Source organism: Paralichthys olivaceus, chromosome 18 (genome assembly GCF_024713975.1).
Source record: "Paralichthys olivaceus isolate ysfri-2021 chromosome 18, ASM2471397v2, whole genome shotgun sequence".
NCBI classification, from domain to species: Eukaryota; Metazoa; Chordata; class Actinopteri; order Pleuronectiformes; family Paralichthyidae; genus Paralichthys; species Paralichthys olivaceus.
This window is the reverse complement of record NC_091110.1, coordinates 9,113,567-9,138,920: the sequence shown is the minus strand read 5'-3', so window position 1 is coordinate 9,138,920 and position 25,354 is coordinate 9,113,567. Positions and strand designations below refer to the sequence as shown.

General features: G+C 40.6%; 3 protein-coding genes across 13 annotated transcripts in view; 1 reads left to right on the top strand and 2 right to left on the bottom strand.

Annotated features, from left to right (window-relative positions):
• grp (gastrin-releasing peptide) overlaps positions 1-20,604 on the top strand; it is a 33,988-nt gene extending 13,384 nt beyond the window's left edge. The window contains exons 3-7 of one of the 6 annotated variants that reach the window (XM_069513648.1): positions 18,169-18,263; positions 18,497-18,612; positions 18,761-19,145; positions 19,985-20,223; positions 20,311-20,604. In XM_069513648.1, coding sequence (XP_069369749.1) covers positions 18,992-19,145; positions 19,985-20,223; positions 20,311-20,364 — 447 coding nt within the window. In that variant the 5' untranslated portion in view covers positions 18,169-18,263; positions 18,497-18,612; positions 18,761-18,991 and the 3' untranslated portion in view covers positions 20,365-20,604. Of the gene's footprint in view, positions 1-18,165; positions 18,282-18,496; positions 18,613-18,760; positions 19,146-19,984; positions 20,224-20,310 lie in introns of all 6 variants that reach the window. The other 5 variants (XM_069513649.1, XM_069513646.1, XM_069513647.1 and 2 more) reach the window with 5 other exon arrangements.
• On the bottom strand, positions 83-14,843 carry znf532 (zinc finger protein 532). 6 transcript variants are annotated; one of them, XM_069513642.1, is made up of 12 exons: positions 14,579-14,843; positions 13,563-13,933; positions 13,237-13,331; positions 12,269-12,329; positions 7,698-10,004; positions 6,800-6,981; positions 5,440-5,616; positions 4,046-4,208; positions 3,526-3,840; positions 2,930-3,042; positions 2,477-2,615; positions 83-2,354 (listed from the first exon to the last, which is right to left on the bottom strand). In XM_069513642.1, the coding sequence occupies exons 5-12, from the start codon at positions 9,987-9,989 to the stop codon at positions 1,851-1,853; spliced, it is 3,885 nt and encodes a 1,294-aa protein (XP_069369743.1). In that variant the 5' UTR covers positions 9,990-10,004; positions 12,269-12,329; positions 13,237-13,331; positions 13,563-13,933; positions 14,579-14,843; the 3' UTR covers positions 83-1,850. The 6 variants fall into 6 exon arrangements, with proteins under 6 accessions (XP_069369743.1, XP_069369744.1, XP_069369742.1 ...); XM_069513643.1 differs by lacking the exon at positions 12,269-12,329; XM_069513641.1 differs by lacking the exon at positions 13,237-13,331.
• A 990-nt stretch (positions 20,605-21,594) lies between the features above and the next one.
• On the bottom strand, positions 21,595-25,091 carry rx3 (retinal homeobox gene 3). Its single transcript, XM_020081837.2, has 3 exons — positions 24,429-25,091; positions 23,896-24,122; positions 21,595-22,862 (listed from the first exon to the last, which is right to left on the bottom strand). Exons 1-3 carry the CDS (start codon positions 24,691-24,693, stop codon positions 22,416-22,418), a joined length of 939 nt encoding a protein of 312 aa, XP_019937396.2. The 5' UTR covers positions 24,694-25,091; the 3' UTR covers positions 21,595-22,415.
• Positions 25,092-25,354: the final 263 nt, after the last annotated feature.

Below are 25,354 nucleotides of genomic sequence, written 5' to 3'. Positions count from 1 at the left end.
ACATTTAGTATATTGCCGTACAACCACATTTCAAATCACCCTTCATCAAAATGCAGCATGAGTATGAATGATCACGAGAGGATTTGTGATTTAGGTCCTTGGAGAAGCACTGATGTCTTATGTGCAGTCGACATCAGATCGCTCCCTGGCAGGTTTCATCATTTATTGACACAACTTTGAACACAAGCATCAGAAATGTCTAAAAACAGCAGCAGCAGCAAGACACATTCTAATCCACAAACAATTCACAGACGGATTCTCACATGCAGTTTTACAGCGCAAGACAGTTCGTCTTATTGTCCGAGTAGAAAAACTACTGTTCAAAACGGAGACCTGGAATTGCTTGGAAGAAAAGGAACCAATGGAAATCAAGCTGTAGATAGTTTCCACACGACTTCCAAAGTTACGTTCACTGGTTTGATTGAATGAGTGTCACAGCCAAGTTTACATTCCTGCACATAAATACTGTCAATCAACATTCATTATGATTTCACAATAAACCACAAACTGAAGAAGCTTTAAGAGAAAATAACAAAATGACAGAAAACTGATACTTTAGTTTTGAAAGATTTCTGTTCGTTTGTTTGTTTATAAGCAGGATTACACAAACTCTACTGAAAGGATTTCCACTGGTGGATGGTTGTTTATTGTCTCAGGAAATTATTAAATGTATGCAATACGTTTTGGTGCAAATCCAGCTCAGGAGATGGATCCAGGAAATATCTTATGTTAGACGTCTTTTCAACATGTTGACAAATTTCCCAGGGAATAATTAATCAGTGTTGATGAAATATGATAATTATCAGTGTGTGTGATTTTTACTGAGGGCCCTTCTTGTTTTTATTGTGCTATATTGACAGATAAATGAAGCAGTAGATTAACTGCTGTTTAAAAGACACGCAAGTGCTTTGTGTTTTTTGCTTTAAATAATCCGGTACAAAAAAAATGTTTTAGTCAAGTCTTAATCTCAAAGAGCTGCCATTTATAGTGTATTAAGAACCAGCATGAAACGTCAACGTACAAAGTTTCACAGTCCTTTTCAAAATGCAGTTTTAAAAGCAAATTCAAATTTGGCCCATATGTTTCTCTTTAAAAGACAATACCTGAAAAAACTGTGAGCTATAAACTCATTTCAAATCCATCTATTTTCATACTTTTCATTGTATGTGCATTTTATATTTATGTATAATAACTTGACTGGGTGGTGTGGGGATGCAACTGAAGTTAGGATTTATCTTTGAATGATTGTCCTAACATTTTTTGATGTTCCTTGTAATTGCAACTCAAATCTAACGTAGAGATTTAGTTTTACTTCAGGGTGTTTTAGACGGAGACCAGGACCACTGGAAGCCAGGAATGGCTCAGAGAGAAAAAATTGTTATCCGTAAAAATAAACAAAGTTGAGGTTAAGTTGAAATTGAAGACCTCAGCTAGCTGTGGCGTATGCTCTGAGAAACCTAAATCTCCAAGTAGAACATATTCTTGCAGACATTCATTGGACATTAGCAGCATTGAGAATTTGGAGCACTGCTGACTGTATGAGGATTAGTCCCATATTACACCAATTTATCCATACATCATTTAATCCTAGTGAGAAACTACAATGGTAACTGTTTAAAATAAAAAGCTCCTCTATACAAAAGGTCTATTCAAGGCCTATAGAAACATCTATGAGGGTACAAAAGTATCTTGTTCCATTTACTTAAAGACACTGACTTCAACATATATTACATATTTCTGTGAGTATATTGTATACATGATGTGGTATTAATTGTGTATATTATATACAGCATAATCACAGCCGACCGATGTACTGCATGTTGTTTGCAATGTTAAAAAGTGAGTTCTTCTCACTTCTCAGCCGCACTCAGTCTCTTAGACTTTATGAAGGCCATTCCATGTGTCCTCATGTGAGTGTTCAGGTTTCCCTCCGTTTCAAACATCTTCCCACACACTTTGCATTTGGTGTTCGGTTTCCCATCGTTGTTCTCGTCCGTAACGTCCAGCTGGTTCTCCCTCTGACTCTCATCATCATCCTTGCCCCGGCCGTTGTACCGGGCGAGGCCCTGCGGCTCCTTCAGCCGATGAACGATGAAGAGGTGTCGGGCCAGTGATCGGTGGGAGGTGTAGCACAGGCCGCACTCCTGACACTGGTAGGAAGAGCCGTCAGACTTGTGCTGGGGAATGTGTTTGTGGAAAGCAGCGATGTCCTCTGTGGTGAAGCCACAAACCGCACACTTGTGAACTTTGGGGATGTTCACCTTGAGCCTCTTCAGAGGCTGTGAGTCTGATCCCCTGGAGTTCAAACCAGGCGATCCCTCATCCTCTTCTGGCTTCCTCTTTGGGCTGGGGGTCTGTAGGGGTGATCAAGATAGTAGGTTAGGTAAAGACAGGAGAATCATGAAATTCACTTGTAGGGAAATGATCCAACAGGAGAACTTCCCTCTAATAAATTTCAAAATCTGTGCCACAGTACCGTTTGCTTCTCAGGTAATTCCTCAACATTCTGAGAGCTGATGGTCTTCCCCTCTGGTTCTTTGACGTTATGCATCATCTGAATGTGCTGATCCAGCAGCACTCGTTTAGTGAAGGGCTGACTGAGAGCTGGACAGTGTCTATTAAAACATAGGAAAACATCAATTTTAACACCAGGAAGACTCAAGTAAATAGAAAGACAAAGGATTTTAAGACACGAAGAATCAAGCGGCAACTTAGAAATTAATAATTGGTCATTTTATGCTTTCAACTACACAACAAGAGCCTTTCGAGTTTGGTTACTGCAGATTTGTCAACATTGGCTACTGTAGTGTTAGAGAGCAGCAGGAACTCCTGTACATACAAGAGTGTGACTCCCACAATTAAACACATTAATTGTTTGGACACTTAATTGTATCATGCTGAGGCCCAATGAATGAGTGTGTATACTCACGGGCATGTGTAGACCTTCCGCAACCCCTTGTGTTTGAGACGGTTGTGTCGACAGAGACTGTGGGAGGAGCTGAAGGACTTGTCACACTGTCGACATGGGTGCTTCTTCAAGATCTGCAATATGAGAATGAGACTGTTTAAGGTAACCTAAAGAAATGCTTCATCAAATATCTATCTTCAAATTCCAGAACTCTCTGTCTGCTTGTATGTGGCTCACATATCTCAAGTTAAGTTCTTCTAATCGGCTTCACACTTGGACTATGTATTGTTAAGTAAGTGCAATGTCCAATTAGGTGCAATTGGACACATGATGCGTTCAATATTGATTATATTTGTATGAGCAGGCGGCTAGCATTGTGTAGCAGTAGAAGATGGGACTTATCAACGTAAGTGATGTTGTCGATCATGACAACATCACTTACGTTATGAGACCTAGAAAAAAGTCCATTCCGAACATGATCACTACTTCCGTCTTTCTTATGCCAGAAATATTATGGATATCCTCTCCATTTCAAACTAACTTTCTGACAGTGATCTCAAAATCATGACATGTGATCAAATAAAACAATGCATATAAGAGTGATGTCAGACATTCACCTTGCCATGTTCACGCCTCATATGAGCCACAAAGACCTCCCTGGAACTGAAGGGGGTACTGCAGTCCCCACATGTGTATCTTGAGCTGGGAGGACTCTTGAGAACTGCTGAGGAATTACTGTTACTTTTCTTTTGTGGCGAACATGAAGGTTTCTTTTCTCCCTTGTCTTGACTATTGACATTTCCTCCATCTTTATTGTTGTTATTGCTGGGGCTGTTGGTGCTGTTATTAGAATTGGTGGGCTTGATGCTGAGAGGAAGGTTGATGCCCAAGTTTGGTGGACCCTCGATGGTCTTCAGGGTTCCATGAATGGCCTGGATGAAGGATCCGCACAAGCAGATTGAATCATATTTCTGAATTGATATCACTAACACATTTCTAGACTGAACATGACTGACTTTGAAAAATTGAAATAAATATTTTGCATGATGTTTAATTTCAGACTTAATGATGATGTTAAGAACATAAGTCATTATTAAACTCAGTAACATGCATAAAAGAACTATTCTTCAAGCCTACTTTGATATGGTCCAACATGAGCTGTTTCTGTGCGTAGTGCAAGGAGCAGTCAGGGCATTTGAACACTGACACTTTATGATTGACAACATGCTGGTCGAAGTGTGTGCAGAGCAGGGACTGCTGAGTGAACACGGTGTCACACATGGAGCACTTGTAGATCAACCTGAAAAATACAAACAACAGTGTACTATGAATTTACTGCAAGATGTCACAAGACTTAATTTGTACATACATACTGAAAGAAGTGTTAAGCGAATCCCAGGTGTTACTTGTGATTTGTTCTCAAGAAAACATGTTCATAAGGTAAAAAAAAAGACATTTGAGCAGCAAATTCTAATCATTTAACCCTTGAGCTGAACTAAAAGTTTAAATCAGATTTTAAGATAGTCCCTTATTGCGTGAGATATCATGTTCACAAGAATGGGGCAGTGGGATAGGACGGACAAAGTGATGGATAGACAGACAGACAGACAGACAGACAGACAGACAGACAGACAGACAGACGGACAACCCAGAAACATAATGCTTCCGGCCCCTGGCTTTTGCCGACGTAAAAGAAATTCAGGTTAAGCCCCCATGTCTAACTCCAACAAATCCTGCTACTGACGAAGCAGCGAGGAAGGTTTTCCTGAGAGAAAGGAATTGGACATGGGTATTGGGTCAAAGAGAAGTATGTCAGTGTGAAAGGAAGAGTGATGATGTGACGTAGGAATACATTTGAGGAAAGGGCTTGTGTGTTATAATCATTATTATTAGCAAATTGAAATAAGTGTTTGTGTTTCACATGAAGCTATTAAACCTTCAGCTGCACCTAATGTTTTAAAGAAACTTTAGATTATAGAATAATTTCAGACCAGGATATGAAAATATAATTTATTGTATTGAAATTTATAGTTCAGCTCAGTGTAAAAAATTTTGATTTCACATGTTTATGCGGCTTTAGGCTTGAGGCTCAACCAGGACTGAACCCACACAGAGCACCTGCTCCTTAACACCTGAATGATCAGTAGTGCTGATGATGGACAGTGTCAGGGAAAGGTTGCCACGTGGAATAACACAAACTCAGGTTAAGCCCCCATGTCTAACACCCACAAATCCTGCAACTGATGACTCAGTGAGGACGGTTTTCCTTAGAAAAATGAATTGGACATGGGTATTGGGTTAAAGAGAAGTGTGAAAGGAAATGTAGGGACGTGAGGTTGGAATCTTTTTGAAGAAAGAGCTTTTGAATTATCTGTGATTTAGCCCTGAATTTAGCATTGAATTCAAATGTTTGTACTTCAGAATGCATTAGTTGCAGTAACCTTTTCTGAATGCTGTATTCAATTTTGCATGAAAACAGATTACGATGAGAACTACATTTTATATAAATCATACATTTTACAAAGACCTACTTGGGCTCTCCAGCCTTCACTCCTGGATGCTGTACATGTGCATGGGAATGTGTGGCAGGCGCAGTCTTGAAGGCCATCGGGCAGAGAGCACATTTGTAGAAGGTCTCACAGTGAGCGCTCTGGATGTGGGACTTCAGCGTTGCAACATCAGCAAAGATCACGCTGCAGTGAAGACAGCTGGAGGGAGACAGGGGGCAGAGGGAGAAAAGGTTACAGACACACAGACGTGAATGCAAATTTAATTTTGTTAAACTTTTCACATGTTGGTCTTTTTAAATGTGGTTTGATGTATTGTCATTTAGCTGAGCTTAGCATCAAGACTGGACACAGGTGAAACTTTTTGCCTATGTCTGCATAAAGGTTCAAAATAAAATCAGCGCCACTAATGAAGCTCAGCATAATGTCAATCAGGAACGCCATCTTTACGACTCATTTATTCACAGTTCTCTGTTTTGTAATCAGCTGATGGTGGGTGCTATTTCAGTAATCCAATTAGATTTCTCCATTATCTCAATCAGCCAATCGAGTTGTTGCTCGCAAACTTTGAATCTGCTCTCTTCTGTTTCACTGTCATTGCAAAGATTCCCTGTGACCCTGCTAACCCAAACCACCCCATTTAGATCCGGTCTTCATATCCAGGGCCTTGGTTGAGCCCAGCAGTGTCTCCTCTTCATCACATTCATATCTTCAGAATTGTCTTCACCCCATCATTATCACCAGTGTCTATGTGCCACATCATCCCCTTCGGCCTCTATGATATTATGGCTCAATACTCATGGAGTAAAAAAGACTCTCATTAATTAATATAGTATGTCCTATTGGTGATATTTTTTTTATTTATTTGTTTATTTTTGAATATTTTTTGTGCAAGAATTATAAATTTGAATTTCAAAGTTTAAATTTTCAATATTTTGCAAGTACATGTGCTAGTTACGCAGTTACAGACAGAGACAGCGCTCATTTCATACTATTTTGACAAGACTCATAATTGAACCATAATTGATTGTTCAGTTTTTAATGGTTTGTATTTTGGGTGACTCCACATAAAAATGGTAACTGTCTATTTTCTTAAAAAAATCACTTTAAGTGATGTGGAATTGTCAAGCTGATGCAAACACAATGTAATATAAAGTGTAATTAGAGATGACATTGTAAGTGGCACTTTGAAAGAAAAGCAAGAGCCATTTAAATCAGAGAATAACCACTTACCAAAGAAGGACACTACTCTATGGTGAATACAGTCAACTTGTTTTTCAGATCGGACTTTCCAAAAAACAGGGACTTCAGAAACAGTTTAGAACCACAAGTGAGGACTTTAGTGTATGTTAAAATTATTAGATTTTACTAAAGGTAGACTGACCGGTAGCCGACTCTGCGGGTGTAATGTAAGCAGTTCTTGGTGACGTGTGACTGGAAGTGGACAGATCGGCAGCTGGCGCCACACTCAGGACAGATGTAAGGAGACTTGTGCTGGTGGATCCGCTGGTGTGACTGAAAGCTGCACTGATTCGGCAGAAGCATTTGGCAAATAGTGCATGTTTTCTGTGAGTACAGAAGAGACAAAGGAAAAAAAATCCTGAGGGGTTAATATGTATTTCCAGAAAGTATTTACTTAATTATGATATTACACAGATCTCTTTTTGACCAGTTTACTTTGGAACTACCTTCTGTTACTTAGTGCCAATAGAAATAATGTACTACTGCAACACACATCTCAAAACCTTGGCCCAACACTAGAATGAAACGATAAAGTAATATGAGTGAACAGACTCAGCTTTACAGAGCTTTAACGTGAGTTTCATCTTATGATTTCTGCTCAGTCTTTACCAGTCCAGCTCACAATTTTGGTTCACTCTCACTGCACTTATAGTTTTCAGCTAGAGCAGGCTCCTAATTTTTGGCTACAACACTTCAGTAAAGCATTTAGCTGCAACAAAACTTGATATTTCTCTCAGGGGTGTGTGGAGACCAAAAACAGAGAGTGAACAGGACTTGCATTTGCCAGGTGACTCCAAAATCAGTGTTAATGTTGCCTTGTGTCTGCTGCATGTGTAAATAGACAATTGTTTTGCTAACAGTCTCCCCATAACAACCTAATATAGTTACATCTTGTTTTCACTGCCCCCAAGTGGCCATAAACATCAACAACACTAATTATTACATCTTGCAGTAGCTAAATTGATTATTTCCATTTCAATCCCAAAAACTAAATGGAACAATTCAATGTCAGAGTTCACATCATAAATACATCCACACACCTGTCCACTGGACTCTGGTGCCTGTTGATAGTGCATGGCTAGCGAACTGTCGTCTTGGAAAATTTCATTACACTCCATGCACTTTAGGCTGTGCCTGCAGAGCTTTGATGCATCATCCTCCAAGGGCATGGCTGCCACAAAAGGAGCACTGCATGGAGCAGAAATCACTGCAGTCTGGGACCCACTGACAGTGCCTTTCCCTGAAATTTGACCTGTGGGTGCTTGGGCTTGGGATATTGTGGTGGTACCAGTGATGTTGGATGAGCCTGATGACAATGATGTGGGTATCATCTGGTCTGCAGGGATGGGTTTGAGAATTAGATGTGAGCACTGCATGACAACCCCTTTGTCCTTGTGGCCCCTGGCATGAGACAAGAGGCTGCATTTGTTGTAGAACACTAGACTTTTGGCACAGTGGTTGCAGGTGACCTCGATCCGCACACTGCGACGTTCGTAGTGCTGTGTTCGGCTCTTCTCAAGAGCAAATGAATCTCCACACTCCAGGCACTTATAGCCACGTGAGGGTAGAGAAATACAGGCTGAGGTTGGCGGGGATAGATTTGGAACATATACAGGGACAGGATTGATGCTACTTAGGACTTTATTAAAGGCGTCCACTACAGAACCTTGAGTGCTAGTGATTACTTGAACCCTGGAGACTTTCTTTGAGGCCTGGCCAATAAGAACTGTCTGCTGTTTGACATGTGATTGTTGCTGGCTCTGCTTGGAGGATGTCAGGGCCTGTTTGAGATCACAGGCAACAGTCTGAGACAGGAGGTTGAGGTTACCAAGATGGACTGTCTTTGGCACAAGTTTAGCATTGGCTAGGCTGGAGGCAGGTACCATGACAGTCTGTTGCTGGATGACATTAGCAGCTTTTAAGATGGCACTGCTGGCACTTTGCACTGATGCAGCAGGAATGACTGTTGCTTTGATTGTGGTGTTGTTAGCCAGCTTAAGGTTGATGACTTGTGAACCGGCTGTCTTGACTGCAGATACCGGCAGGAAAGCTGTTGCAACAGGTTTAATAGTCATTTGCTTGCTTATTTCTATTGAAGGTCCTCCAGTGGTGGCTACTACCGTAGTTGGCGGCCTCGTGGGAGATGAGAAAATTGCAGTGGTAGTTGCCATGACAGATGTGCTATTGTCTCCTTTTTTCAGGCCGTCAGGATCAAACTCTGGGAGAACATGGGTGACAGTCCGCTTGATCTGTCCGGATGAGGTCTTGATTGTTTTGATCCTGACCTTTGGGATGACGGGTGTTGTGTCTATGCTTGAGGATGGGGAACCTTTGCTGCTACCTTCACTGGTGACACTAGAGGGACTGTCTTGTGGTCTTGTTAGCAGTCTCTTTGCAAACTCTAGCGCTGACTCATGTTGCTGTGGCTTCTCCGAAGCAGCAGGGTTTTCATTGGACTTGTTGGTTTCTTTATGTGATGGAGAAGAATCCAAAACATCTAAGTCTGTTGCATTGGCCTTTTTGGCACTGAGGGCTGCTATGGCTGCTATACAAGAAGACAGTTTTGCAGAGGACTTAGTTTTGACCGGGGAGGTGGTGGACACAAGTCCTGATGACTCTTCAGACTCCTTGCACTCCTTACTGCAAGACTTGAGGTCCCCCTTGAGTAAACTTGACTGACGGGAATTTTTAGACTTGGACTCTTCCACTTTGCCACCATTTTTATTGTTTTGATCAGGTTTTTGGTCTTTGTTTGCTCTGGGCTTAGACACATTGTCTGATATTGGTGATTTTTGATTCTGGTCCTCTCTCTTAGCTGATGACCTGAAGAATGTCTGACCAACCCGATTGTCCATGGGTTCATCTACCTCAATTTTATCGTCTTCATCAAACTCTTCAGCACTGGAGATGGGGCTGAACTGATTGTAGGTGGATGATTGGTTGTTAATTGGCTGTCCTTCCTCTCTGGGAGCTTTCCATCCATTCTTGGTGTATTGAGGAAAACCTGTTAAGAAGCTATTATGAAGTCTGTTGAAAGTGCCAACAGAATGGGGTTGAGAATGTGAGTGGAAATCCCTTTCTGATACGGTTTCACCGTGTTCCCTTTTGTCTGTGTTTCTCATGTTCTTGACAATGACACTAACGCCAACGTCATGTCCTGTTGAGGTGTTGTGGGCCTCGTCTTCATTGGTAGTCACCCCAGTGGGTTGCTTGAGCTGTCCGTCACGCTCGTCACAATGGCCAGATTCAATAGCAGCTTTTGGATCCACCATGTCGGGGATGTCGAAAGCCGCCAGCAGATCGTCAAAGTCCGGCGTCTTCATATCTCCCATGGTCCTGATCCTGGTCTGATGAGGAGATCACCCAGGGAACACAGATAAAAGAATCATTAGCAACACAAATTATGTAGAGAGGGAAAACATAAATTAATGTAATCACATTTGTTTTATTTCTCCTGCAACATGCATGTCACAGGTTGACATAATGTATTAATACATTTGATCTCTTGAGTTATGATGCTGAATGTTATGGCAATCGGCTGATAAGACTAAGAAATATTGTGTGCCCAAAACTGACACTTGGCCTTAGGGTTATATATAATTTAAAGTACACATATTGATAGATTATATTGAATATAATTTCCATAATTAGATTTTAACCTGCCAGCCAAACTCTAAAGTTAAGGTGTAAAAGATGGATAGACATGCTGACCAACATCATCCACAGTCTGCTATTATCCCAAGTGAGGTCTTTTTTTAGTGATGCAATGTAACTTGGCAATCAATAGCACCATTTATATTAAATAAACTACAGACTGTTGACTGTAATCAAAATAGCTGCTCAGCACATTTCGTAAATGCAGAATGTTTACTTACAACTCACATACTTATTTTCCTTCATCTTGACAGCAATACATCTTTTGTCTGTCATGTTTCATAACAAGCAATAGTTTGTCAGGATACAATATTTTATTTCTGTCAGGATCGACCATTAAAAGATTTTGACTCACCTAAATTATGATTTTACACTCATTTATGGCTCTAAATGTAAACACTGGGAAAAAAGTGGAAGGTTAGGTAGTAATTTTTGAGATGAGACATTTTTTATTCCTGTTTTCTGTATTGTTCTTTTCCTCTGTGTATTCATTTTATAGTTTTAAAATATCTCAAAAGTGAAAAGTATCACAATATGAGGTTAAACCAAAGAGTTCTTTAAAGTGGTTTTTTTTATCATCAATTGAAAACTTTCCAGCTTTTCAGTGCATTGGAAAAATTTTTTGGATAATAATATTGTGACATCAAGCTTTGATGGATGTTTTGTCAATGATGAGGTGGCAAGAATGGAAAAAAAAAATATCCTTTCCATTCCTGTGATATAATCAATAAAAACTCTAAAGGTTCAGCAAGGGGGTATTTTCACATACATCTGTCATTTGTTATTATCTGTGTAGAAGCCACAGAATTCACAATATTACTTTTTTCCACAATATTTATTTAAAAAAATACATATATAATTTGTGGTGGATTTCAGACTAAGCAGATATACATCAGTCCTTAGTTATGCAGTTTCATTTGTCACCGCATGGTGTGCCAGTGTCCACATACAGTGCAGCCTGGGGAATGTCACGTTAGCCATGACTTAGTCACGGCCTTGTGCTGCTTGATGTTTCATTGATGCATTAGCAGACTGAGCTGAATGCCCCTCCCCCCCCATGACCAACATTACTCAGATAAAAAGCTCTGTGCAACTGTACACATGTGCAATTAGACCTGCTCCTAATATTTTGAAATACAGATTTAGTTTTCTATATATACTGCAATATATATATATATGTATATATTATTTTATACTCAGGAGAATAATGGTATCAATACATTTATTTTTATGTATCAAAAACACAGAACGTGTTCTGGTCGTGAATTCAATAAGGAAAATGTATATTTTAAAAGGAGCTCTTTGCTTTCAGTTTTTTATAATTGCTCAGAAACTGGTCTTTATGTACTTTAACAGTGAGCACTGTAAATAATGTGATGGGACTGAAGTGTGTATTGTTGATGTTGGGGACAAAAGACACAGCCATGGAGCTGCTCTGCTTGTTTGTGCATCTGAATTTAGATGCATGGCAGCCACATCTGCACACACAGAGAACCACATCTGACACTCTCAATGCATCTTGGTGTCAATTGCAACTATTCTGGATGCAGATGACGGGGAGGTATGATGGTGATGAGGTTCAGATGAAAACGAGACAAGGGACAGAGGGAGAAATGTTTTTGGAGAGAGAGAAAGGGCTGGCGAGAAATACAGTGAGGGAGAAAAAAATGGCTGCCCGAGCTGTGTGAAGCTGCAGCAGAGAGAGAAAGGCCTGGTGGAAAGAAGAGCTAGTAACAGCCATGACAGCCACAGCAGCCTGACGCAGGAAGTCAGTGATGGTTAAAAACAGACAAACATGACAAATACACCACACACAACCTCCTCCCAGCAACAGCAGTTTAATGCACATGCAGTGTTACCACCTGAAACCCACACGCACAGTGAAAAAGACGACCACAGTCTAAGATAAGTAAAATATCAAATGTGGAAACATGCAAATGAATCAGCCACTCCTCACCCTCTTTCCTCCGTCCCTTTCCAGTCACTAGCCAAACCTTCCCTTCCTTCTTCCTTGCATCCTGCAACATACACAGTCACAACACTGCTAACCCACAAAAGCCATCCACCCCACCCTGCCTGGAAAAAACAGTCCTGTCTCTTCCCCAACCACGAAAAGGCCCAGAACACAGGGTCAGGTTACATCCATGGATTTTGGTGAGTGGTGGTGGTCCTGTGGTGAGGATCCTCCTTAGTCACTCTCTGCACCATCAGCAGCACAAAGACATACAAACAGACAGAAAGATCATGCTCCTGTGTGTGTGCATGTGTGTATGAGGCAGACGCCAGGCTGCAGATTCACAGACTCCTGGCCGGCCCCCGTCCCCCTGCCCTCTTCTCTTCCCCAAAATCTTTCCTGCTCCCCTCGACGTGCTGCGTAGCAAGGCGACATCCAGCCAGCGGTGAGCCGCAGTAGCAGGGTCTGAGTCTGTGCCATGGTGGCCAGTAGCTGAGATGTGATGGGCTGCCATGGAGTAGCCTGGGCTATCCTTTCCCTCAGAGGAGCACAGAGACGGCATTGTTCCTGTCAGCCCTCTGTCTGCCTCAAACCGGTTTCAGCTGGTTCCGGTCACCCAACATAAAAGCCCTGTGCTGCAGCACGGCCTCGGAAACACACAGGCAGAAGCACTGAGACAACCTCCCAAGAAACACTGCGACATTTGCACCAAACTACATGAATGTTGTCGTATGGATGCAGTGAAACAAGAACACACAACATTAAACAGACAGATGGAGGAGATTCACAATAGTGGCTTGCACTGCCTTAAAATCACCTTCAAAAATAATAAAATATAATCAGGACAACAATTTTAAATGATACAAATAACACAATGTAAACAAAAATCACATGTCACATGTAAGAAATACACAAAAATGCTGTGGAAAAGGATGACAACACATTATAGAGAAGAAGAAAGTTTAGGTAACCGTGATGGTAGAAGCTCAGTCCAGTGCCTTGGCCTGTTTCTTAGGCAGATCCCTCAGTGCTCTCACCCCACACATGCTGGTCGTCTCTCTGAAAACTAAAAAATGTCACGTAGGCCCCCAGCAGCTTTACACACAGCAACAAGATGTAGAGACAAGATCTCTAAAAGCCTCAAACATAGACAATCTGACATGGGCATGCACCTCCCTCCCCCTGTTCTCCATCAAACACATGCCAAACCTACCACACATGTGCCAGCACAGAGACACACATACACAGAAACATGCACATTCATGCATATATGCATATAGAGGTAAATGTGGCATACCCTGGTCAGATTTTTTTCCACTCTCAAGGGATATTCAGGACAGAAAAACAGTCTTCCTGCAGAGGCCTCAACACCTGCCTTCACTCAACTCCAACCATTCTCCTCCACCTCCCTCCCCCCTCTTCCCTCTCGTCCACTGGGTCAGTACTAGACGTGCTCAGTCCCAGTCCAGGCCTTGTTTTTTTCCCTGTGCCCCCAACACCGCCACCATGGCCGTGCATGGAGGGACGGATGGAGAAAGGGGGCAGTGTTCAGCAGGGTATCAGGCCTTTTGTTTCTGTGTGTGTGTATGTGTGTGTGTGTGTGTGTGAATGTGCTGGGGGGTGAGGGGACTCTCCACTCTGGCTCTGGAGCAGCGGCAGCAGCAGCAGCTGGTGCAGAGAAAGACAAGAGAGAGGGGGAGAAGGAGACAGAGGAAGGTGGGGGAGATAGAGAGGAAGAAAGGAAAAGGAGCAGGAGCATGAGGGCTTGAATATGTGCAGTACATCTCAGGCCTGTGGTAGCATAAGCAGATGATCTGACTTAAAGATGATTTCCCAGGATCGTGCTGATGAACTAATACTGATCCTGACCCTTCACCTTCAAAGATAATCTTTTAATGTTTAATAACACGACGTATAAATAGCCAAGGCCTCTGTTTAGGCCCGACTGCCCATCTACATGCATATGCCAAGGTTACAGAGTCTTGTGTCTGATTTTTATGTTGTTTCCAATGAAAGCCTTGTAAACGTGCCTTGTATTCCTGCCTGTTCTTATTAAGAACAACACACAATGCAAGAGAATAAGGCTACCTTTCACTTTAAAAGCCTGTGACATAATGCATATCCTGCAATGGCATAATTTTCTCACACAGTTCAATTCATTTCATCCCGTTTCACATCACCGTAGCATTGTCCTGCTACAGTTATTAAAGAAATGAGCAGATCAATAACAAGGTAATCAAACACTCTAAATCAGATTATGTGAGATCATTTTCATAGCAAAACACGGTTGTATAAAAATATTTCATAACCTACCTGTGAGACTGCAGGAAGAGGCTTTCAGCAGAGTAAGCCTGTCTCTCTTTGGCCTGTTACCAGTCCTTCATACATCTGGCAGCAGCCATGAAATGCTGCAGCACATAAGCTAATTATCCTTCATTATGCAAAAGGGCCGTGCACAGATTTATTCAAACAGATGTACTTTCATACACTGCGGGGCAGGTGGAGACGTGCACATGTATCATTAAAGGCCCTCATGGTGCCTCCTGCCTCTCCACAGTGTGACAGATCCAGAGAGGAGGCTGAGGTTGCAGCACTCCCCACCCCTGACAAGCACACATGACGTCACGCTGCCTCCATTCATGTCGGCTGGCAGCAGCAAAGGGAAGCTGCCACAAGCTTGCCATCTCATTTTCTTTAGATTCCAGCCTTTTCTATAGAAGATGCAGATATTTAGTTGTATCACTCGAATCTTAGGACCGTGATAAATGGGATTCAGGTCATCCTGTATTGTTATTCACAGTACATGTTTTCATTATATAATCTGAGTACAGAATATCACAGTAAATGTATAGTATCAGCATTTGTCAGAGCTAAAATTTGTTGTGTTTTACAGCTTTATCAAATGTGCCCTAATCCTAACATCATCTCCATAATGTCCTGTGTAATTTAATTATTAGTTAGTAGTACACTATGAGTGATGAGCATTTCAATCAAGGAAGGATTTTATCATCCTACCAGGGGCAGATCCAGGGGTGGGAGCCAGGGGGGCACTGGCCTCAGCTGTAGTATTTTTTTCTTAAATAAACGAGTGACTTTCAAACAATACTAACGTTGAATATGACAAATTGTCAAAATTACAAGCACAAAATCATCATATATATATATCAATGACGTGTGGCTTTGCTCAAAGCTATAGAGTGAACATTAAACAATAAATAGCTAAAATGTTCTTACGAAATCACAAATGCTCCATGGATGTTGGATGTATAATTGGCCCCTGTGTACATTTTTTGCCCCTGGATTTTAGATTAATTCTTTATCTGCCACTGCCTCAGATTATTTAATCTAATGAATTTTAAAGGTCACTTCTGGCCTTTAAATATATCCAGTTTTAATATAATACACTATAGTATCCTGAAAAAATGTTAGTAAGTCGACTTGATGTTTTAAAGCCAAATATTGTTCAAACCAGTTCAAATGCAATTTAAAATCCTAGCAGAGACACCAATGTGCACATTTTGGGGACATGGTAGAAGACATCTAGAATATTTGCAGCAATGCAAACATGGAGTCTTGGATTTGAACATTTCACTGTTGTTATGCTGCAGCTGGAACAAGCTGATGCAGAATACACAAACAGACTACATTATATTGTCAGATCGTGACAAATAAGATGGTTTACAGGACTGTAAAGCAAATTAAAGAGGAAAACAGCATTTTGAAATATTAAACCTTGAACTTGCATTGAGTTGACTTGTAAACCAAGGATGAATCATTCAGACATTATATCTTTCTCTTTCAGTCTCCAGTGTGGCAACATGAAACTATAATTACTTGTTTCTTTAAATCCAGCCACCACCTCGGAGGCCCCTGGTCGGAGCAGTGACAGCAGAGATCTCATTATGAAAAACTGCCCATTGTAATTGACACATTCTGGCTAAAAGGCCTCCTTTAATTGACTCATTTTTACTTTCATCAAACCAGAATCATTACAGTCATGACCCTGCAGTCAGAGCACTTAGTGTATTGTGTGACATTTGGAGAAAATGAATGGTATGAATAGGAAATGGACAGGATGTTATTTTCCCTGCTCACTCATAGAAATGTTTTTATCATTAGAATTATTGTTCATCTGTAATGGTTAAATTACCCCAAGGAAACTTATAACAGTAAAGAACATAGTGTGCTAATGTACAAAAGACGTGTGTAGCAAATGACAATAACGCAATTTATTATCAATAAATTATAAATAAATGATCAATTCTAAATGAAATATATAGTCTTTAATCTATAATCTACATATTTTTCATCATGTTTTGAAAATAGATTAAACTCTAAAAAGTTATTATCATCACAGCACTGGAATCATTATAGAACACATTGAGTCTTTCCGTAATTCACCCCACAGTGCCACCTAGTGTCTCTATCACGAAATGGAATATTAAGAGTAAAACTGGATACAAAACTTGTCTTTATTCTTCCGTTTTACTTAGATTGAAGTTACACAGAGCAGAGAACATTGTATGGAGAACAGCAGGTTCTTCAGCACATATATCAAAAAAACCTTCAAAGCCCTCGTGAGTACTTAGAAGAATAAAAACTCTTTGGCATCTCAGTATTTGGCAAGTGGATACCTTCAATTATGCAGTACCTTTGACATTTTTAAAGATATACTCAATGGTTTTTCATAAGTAAAGTAAATATTATACCAGAGCAGTTCATTTTTAATTTTAATAACTCAGATATGGGTACGAACAATTTTAAACCTCTTTATTAGCAACAATTTTAGGAAATAACCTCACAGAGAATTTTGCATTTATGTTTCTCAGAACATTATCTTGGTGCACGATCATGTGCAGGATCTTGTTGCCTCACATAAACACAAAACAACAAATACTCCAGATGGCATCGCTCTGTGAGTTCTGTACCTGTCGCTGCCCTTTGACCATGTGGTGACTCACCCTGTTTGGTTAAGGTCAGCCTCGGACGGGGATATGATACGTTCTGAGCCCAACATACTCTCTAATATCCTGCCGGGGTGTGTGAGTGGATAATGCCCACAGGAAACCTTTAACCTTTTCAACACAAAATGTTACTATACACCTGCAAACGCACACGGACACAGAGCGCATGGACTCCTTATCTGTCCTCATCTATTGTTATTCCAATCTGTGTGTCAATACTGTAATGAAAGGGATCAGTCAAGTATGAGAATTTCCCACAAGGCACCAACGTGGGTTTGCTTTGTTTTTTAAGGGACGTTTAATTCACACTGTTGACCTTTCCAGAGGGTTCAATACACTTTAATAAGCTGTGCCGATAAATTATGTGGACCACGCACAACAAGTATTATGCATTGCCAAATATTTGTCTGCAGCAGAAATATTCCTCATCGTCATTCGTGGCATCTTGTTTGACTTGTGTTTATTTTTTAAAATTCTGCGTCATTTCCATAGCTCTGAAAACAAGGGGATGTTTGGGAAATTGCATTTTATTCACAATAGCACGGGGAATTTCACAGAATGTTTCAAAATAAAACAAATAGAAGCAACACAGATGTTTGGATTCAACACTGATTTGTTAAGTCAGTGTAGACAATAACTATATTTATAGTACTTTAGTAACATTTACTTGATTGCTGCTTTACTACTCCTCTCCATGTCGGTGGCAGATCCAACACTTTTTACTTTACTATCTCACAGCTGTACTTCAATCTGCTTAGTTTGCAGATAGAGATTTTACAACTACTTTGTTTTAATTTGAAATCATCATAGTTACACCTTGATTCAAAGGCTAAAGAAAAGATATAAAAATGTTGGAGGTATGTTCATCCATCAGAAACACACTCATTTTATAACTAGCCACACCACATGACAACATCTTTTATTCTTCTTTATTAGCAGATGACTGTCAAAGTGACTGCCCCCACAAAAGTGAAGCCAAATCATCTCTATCGCCCTCTGGTTGCAGGATATATCACATATTCTACCTCCTCCATGTTAGTGGATGGGGACAGGTAAACTAAAAAGTCAATGCACGCGTCAAATCACTTTTTCTCAAAGATATAGTTCTTATCACAGTTGTGCAGTAAAACAGCTTATTTTTCTGAAGTTTGATTTAATGCCTCATAAACCATTTGATCACTGGATGTAAAAACATTTTGAGAGTGGCCGTTTTGCACGAGCAATACTTTTCATTCGAGTTCCTCTGTCATCACTGGTTATCTTCCAGCTTCCTCCTGCACATGCACATCCTTGTTGTGACGGATGAAACGGAAGTGATTAGAGCCGTCCATCACGGTGACGTGACGCTGACCAACTCTGGACAAACAACAGCAAAGAGCAGTGGTGATAATTACAGGCTGATGGATGATGATCATCAGTCTCATGTTCCCTCTCGTCCTGACAGCTTCTGACGTGCAGCTGGATCTGGATGAGGAGGAGGAGGGGGGGTGGGGGTCTGTGAACTTTCCTCATTAGTGCTTTTCTGTCTCAGGCACCGGGAGTGCAACTTCAACAAGTCCGCAGCTCGGACCGACGCCCCTTTCTTCTTCCTCTCCTCTTCCTCTCCTCCTCCTCTGCTCTTCCTCTGCTCTTCACTCAATTAAACACAACATTAAGTGGACTGTGGTGGAGGTTTGCTGAAGTTACATCGAGCTGATTCCCCGAGGCTGAGGATCCATACAGGTGTCGTCTATAGATCTGATCTGTGGTCCCCTCTGGTAACATGGGCGGAGTGAGCTGGGGTTATCCATGGACCTGCAGACTGTGGCCACTTGTCATTATTCTGGCCACCTTACCAGGCTGCTCGGTGCAAAGCTCAGAGAGTCCGGCTGCTGTGGTGGGGAAGATGTACCCAAGAGGCAACCACTGGGCTGTAGGTAAGAACAACTTCAAGTGCTTCACAGGAGATACACTGAGAGGAAATGTTGATTTAATTGGAATTAGACAAATTGATTTAATTGAAATTAGACATATTGATTTAATTAATATGAGACATATTGATTTAATTGATATAAGACATACATTTAATTGAAATTATACATACACTGGAACATGAACTGGAATTTGATTGGAACAAGTAATTGATTAAATTGGAATCAGACATATTGATTTAACTGAATAATGAGTTATTGATTAAAGTAAAATAAGGCATATTGATTTCATAAGAGATAAGCCATATTGATTTAACTGAATAACAAATTATTGATTTAAGTCAAATTGATTTGAATAGAATAAGACATATTGGTTTATTTAAAAAAAACATATCAGTGTAATTATATTGAAAATACACTTCCTTTGCATTGTTTAAATGGAAATCTTTTATCTCAGCTTCTGTTACTGGCTAATTGAAGAGGAAAAATACAACGATAGTTAAATAAAAATAATTGAATAACAATGAATTAAGTTAAATTAAGAAAAGTGTCCCCTTCAGACAGGAAAGCTGTTTCATATGAAACCTCACTGAAGCCTCTGCATTAGTTTTCCAACCATCCAGCCTTAATACCTGGTGAAATGAGGGTATTTATATTGTCACTACAATACTATTACTATTACAGTGTGATTACAGATGAGTCTTGTTCGCCCACATGCAGTTCAATCATAGTATGACTGATCACTTATAGACTAATACTAAGTTAGATAATTCTGGTTAGCCTACATGAAGTTTAATCAGAATATATACGGATCAATCCTCATGCATCTTTATCCAACCATCCAGGTCACTTGATGGGTAAGAAGAGCATTGAGAGCCTGCCTGCTGACGTGCAGGGGACGAACCCCAACAGTGACCACCTCCCCCCCTCAGATACAGTCCCAGAGCTGGACCGATTCGAGCCCCTGATGGAGGCTCTGACACAACAGAAGAACCAAAACCAGATGAAGCCACAAACCACAGACCGGCTGCTCCGACTGCACATCGGCTGGAGAGAAGAGGACAGAGACAAATATCTCAGAGAGGTCAGACTGTGGACTTTACCTCCTTATTGATCTTTAAGTGTTCTGGAAATAAGATAATAATGTGTGTGTTTCTCCATTTCATCGCAGCTGTCAGACCTGCTTCTTCTGGCTTTGAAACTGCGAGGCAACGACTCCACCTGAAGGAGAGACGGATTCTGTTTGAGAAGCAGCCACCATCACCTACTAAACACTGTAATCACACATCCACACTGACTGTTTTTTTTTCTGCTGTGAGAAAATGGTGGAAACCTACTGGAAGTTTATTTTAATCAATGATTTCAAATTTCTAAATCATACAGCAGTTTGACATCAGACTGGCCTGAAAACTATATGTCACATAAGCCAATAAAACTAAATAAATTTAACATTGTGATAACTGCATTGTTGACGTCTCATCATGCTTTGCCAAAAGAAGTGATTTCTTATATTTATCAAACATTATTATCTAAAAGTAATACTCCTGTTCACTCCAGTGTTTTTACCACTAGATGGCACAAGCATGTTTCATTTCGATGTTACACGTTACCAGTAAGGTAAAGTATGAATGGTTAACATGATCAGAATTACAAATAAGAATGGATCATGAGAAGGCGATTATGGTCAATTCAATTAACTTCGATGCTGCTTTCCTCCCATCGGAGGTAACAAAACTCCCATTTAGGACAGTAGGATAGATGATGATGGTGACTGTTATTAGCCCTCGGGGCTTTCACACAATAGGAAATGCTAATTGAAACAATTTGGCTACACACATCTTTTTCTTAAAGCCAAGGGACAGTTTTTTTTCTCTCTTCTGTTCTCTTCCCTCATTTTTCATGGATGATTGGCAAACAATAGAAGTACAAGCCACTTTCACCCCATCACTCATTACGAGTCTAATCCCAGGAGCTAATGAGGATGAAATAAGTGGGTTGACAAACACATTCTCTGAAACACAGAGAGAGGAAGTCTGGGAGTTGAAGACACGTTCCCTGAGCTGCAAGTATATGCTGCTTTACTTTCATGTTTAATGTTAAGTGGGTTTGCAGCTTTATAATACAACATTTCAGGTGATTCTTTTCTTTTTTATCCAAAATTGTATTTGCAGAAGGCACAGTGAACCTACTTGAGCCCCTACTGCCAAAGTTGAATGGATTTTAACAGCAGATACACATTATTTTAGGTAAGAAACATAATCATTTAAAAGACAATCACAGCCAAAAACACCAACAAGTCACTAGTGTCACTAGTTTTTCATTTAATATACAAAGCATTTTTTTCACCAGCCTGCTTATCATTCACCACTAGAGGGTGCTAGATTCAGAATTGTTCATATTGATGTCTGCTGAGATTCTGCAGTTTAATGATGTACACAAAGAATCTACACAAATCATTTGCAAATTCTTTTTGGTAAGATTTTTTTTAAAACAAATTTTAGCCAGAAACAACAACAAGCTCTCCTTTATCACTGGATTTGCATACTGACAGTCATCCACCACTAGGGGGGCTATATTTATAATTTTCCATGTCTGCTGAGTTTCCATCCACTGTTGCCTTAAATCTCCAGTGTGGTTCATGAAGCTCTACACATCTTTACCAACATGTAAGATCGGTTTATCAGTCACTCATAAATGCTCCTCTGCTACTTATTTCAAGAATTAATTGACAAACCACTGAAATGTGAATAATGTTCTGGAACAACTTGATTAGTCATTATTTTCTTTGTTGATTTTACACACAGAGTTTATTGTATAAAGACAATGTTCACATCCGATAAATCTTTCATGGTGAAAACTGAAAAACGTGAGTCCAAAACCAACTAAAGGGAAATGAGGAGTGCTCCATTTACAACAGTGGAATAAACACATACTGATGGCTAGAAATGGGATCTCTATCAGTTCTATTGGTGACATGACACTGGGTAGGAATGAACGTGTTCTGAATGAACGTAAAAACTTAAAAAAAAATATTTGCAGAGAATAAAAAGGAGAAGAAAAACCAAACAGAAAACTCTGATTTAGCTCCATATATTCACAGTAAATGTACAGTTATAGTTTCAAACCTTTGCAGAAGGTCAGGGTAGGATGTGTCTAATCCTAGAAGTCAAACTGCACTTCTCACTTTTTCAAATGTCAAATACTGCAACTCCCTCATCAGGAGGATAAAGTCACGTTTTCAAAAAATGTATGTCCATTTCTGAGCTCCACTCAGCATCACCACGTCTTGCCAATAGACTGAATGTGTTCCTTCGCCTTCATCCTCAGTGAGGCTATACTGGAGTTCCTTGGGTCAGCAGAGCACTGGTACACCGGTGGCGGGGGGCACATAGAGCCGATGTGGGGCAGGTGAGGGCCGTGTGCCAGGGCCGGGCAGGTGAGGAAGGAGGCCGGCAGGGAAGAGGGCACAGAAGGGGGAGGAGAAGGGTTGTAAGTGCCTGGGAGGCCCTGCGAGCCACCGATGAAGCCCGGGAGGGACTGCAGGGAGGTGGAGGTGGTGATCGGGGTGGAGAGCCAGGGGTCCAGCTGCAGACCAGAGCCCAGGGAGCCTGTGGGGGAGCGGCCCAAGGAGAGCAGAGAGGAGGAGGTGTCCTGGAGCTTGATGGAGCTCACCTCCAGCTTCTCCTGCCGACGCCACTTTGCCCGTCGGTTTTGGAACCACACCTGAAAGAAAGAGGAGGATTTTTATTTTCAATGCACTTCAAATCATTATAACCTGTGGAGGGAGCTGTATGCAGCAGCTTAGCCATCAGAGTGTCATTTAAAAGACAAAGAGAGGAGAGAAAAAGAAACACAGCTAAAAAAAAACACAGGCAGTAACCATAAAAATCTCAAGACTGTAAAGATATCTTATTTGAAATATATAATTGTGTTTAAGTATTTAAATTCAAATCATTGCATACATTATCTCGAGGCACTTTACATTACAAGAGTGACACCTTACTACTATTTGAATGTTTGGATTAAATTGTTAGATGTATGAGTGAAGATTCAAGCTTTTTTACTTCAAATTTTGATATAATCAATAATCATATTTGACCAGACAGAAATATTTTAAGACAGTGACTCAACTCGTAATTTTCCAATTTCTTTTAATAATGATTCTGTGATAAAAGCCTCATTTTCTATTTACCTGAACCAAACCAAGAGAAAATATGATGTTAAAATCTTTTTCTGCATTTACATGTATCAAATTGTAAATGGAAGTAAAAAATATAAAAAAATTTCTTTACTAACGCATTTCAGTGACTGGAGGGTTAAAGTATTTGTAAATAATGGGATATAAGAAAGAGAATTCTGAAGTTTTTTATTGATATATAATCTCAAAGTAAGAGTCTTCTCCTAAAATCAAATTAATGAATTTACAATTGAATAGTTTAACCCAAAACTAAATTTTGAGCTAAAGACAAAACCTATATAAAGATGTTACTTTGGATTTTTTTGAAGATCTTTGTTATTTATTAAAAAATATTGTTTTTGTTTATGGTGAAAATTATTATCACTGTGTTTAAGCAGCAATCATGATCTTCAGATTGCTTTTTTATAGTTTCCCTCGATTTTTCATTTGTAACTTTAAAAGCACCTTGTAACTTTTGAAAGGTGCTGTATAGATAAAGTTTATCATGATCAGTAACATTCTACAAATGGAGGAAAATAAAAGTGTGATGGACAAGTGTCTTTATTTCCTGGGACATACCTGCACTCGGACCTCCGGCAGGTTGACCTTCATGGCCAGCTCCTCGCGGCTGTACACGTCGGGGTAGTGGGACTTCTCGAAGGCTCGCTCCAGTTCGTGGAGCTGGAAGGTGGTGAACGTGGTCCGGTTCCGACGATGCTTCTTCTTCGGGTTCTCGTCATCGGACAGTTTCCCTTCGTCTCTGTCCGGTGAGTCCGGACACACCGAGGCTTCAGCGACGCACACAGCTGCCGAGACACGAACCAGAGTGAGGAGGGAAACATCCAGAAATATATAAGGAAAAAGCCAATAAAGCAGCTCTATATGTTGCTTTTTTAATGTAATCTCTGATATTTTTATTGCCACTCAAATCTGCTGAAGACATTTTGTTTTAGATCTAGAAAATGAATCCTGGTTCCAAAAAACATTTTCTTGAGAAACTAACAAAAAGTGCCATTTTATCTAAGGATTTTAAACCTTCATAAAATACAACATCTATATGTATTTCTGCTCTTAAATCATCTTGATTCTGTCATTTAACTGAATCCACTTACTGTCAAAACTTTCTGCGTAATGACTCTTCTTCCCCGGAGTCACCGTGACGCTCCCGGTGCGCTCTGCGTCCGTGGCCAGAACTTTTCCCGCCATGCTGTACGAGGCCGACTTGTGAAAGATGGTGTCCTCTTTAAATCCCAGTATGGCCTCGATGCTGTGGACCGTGGACGGGTTGTTCCCCGGGCTCTGCACCGAGCGTGAGGAGGGAGACAGGCGCTCATCCATCATCATCATGACTTGGGCAGGTGATCCAAGAAGCCACATTGGTCGGTGAGGTCTAAAAGATGGTGACAATTACGCACGCTCCAAATCCAAATTCCAAGTCTTTCTGCTCTGTCCTGTTTGGTAAAGTTGTAGATGTGAAGTCTGAGAGATGCTGGGGAAACTCGCGCGCAGTACGCACACCAGCGAGGCCGCCTTGCGCATGTGGTTATGGAGCATCCTCAGAGGGGGCTTTTAAAGTAGCGCCTGCTGCACGACCCCCTGCTCACGCTGCAACCCCCGCTGCACGTCAGAGAGAGAGGACGTCCCGTGGGATTTGGCCCCGCTGGATTTAGGGGTAACTGTGCGCCCATGGCACCATGCAGCCTCCCATAACTCCTCCCAATCTCAAGTGCATCAGTCAGTGGATGCTGCCTCTAAACCTTCTTACATAAATCTTAAAACCATCTTTCCACTCCTCCAGATGTCATGTCATGTCAGTCTGTCAAAAAAAGAGGAAGATTATAGGCAAACAGATTAAGGTACAACAAAATCATAATTACAAGATTTCTGCTCAGGACATGGATTGCAAGATGACAGCTTAGTATTTAATCAAAGCGTCAAGATATTGTTGCCAAAATGAATTGATATTTAATTTAGTTGAAGAATTATTTGTCTTATTGAACTGAAGGAGAAAAAAATCACACCTCTTAACTCACATTGA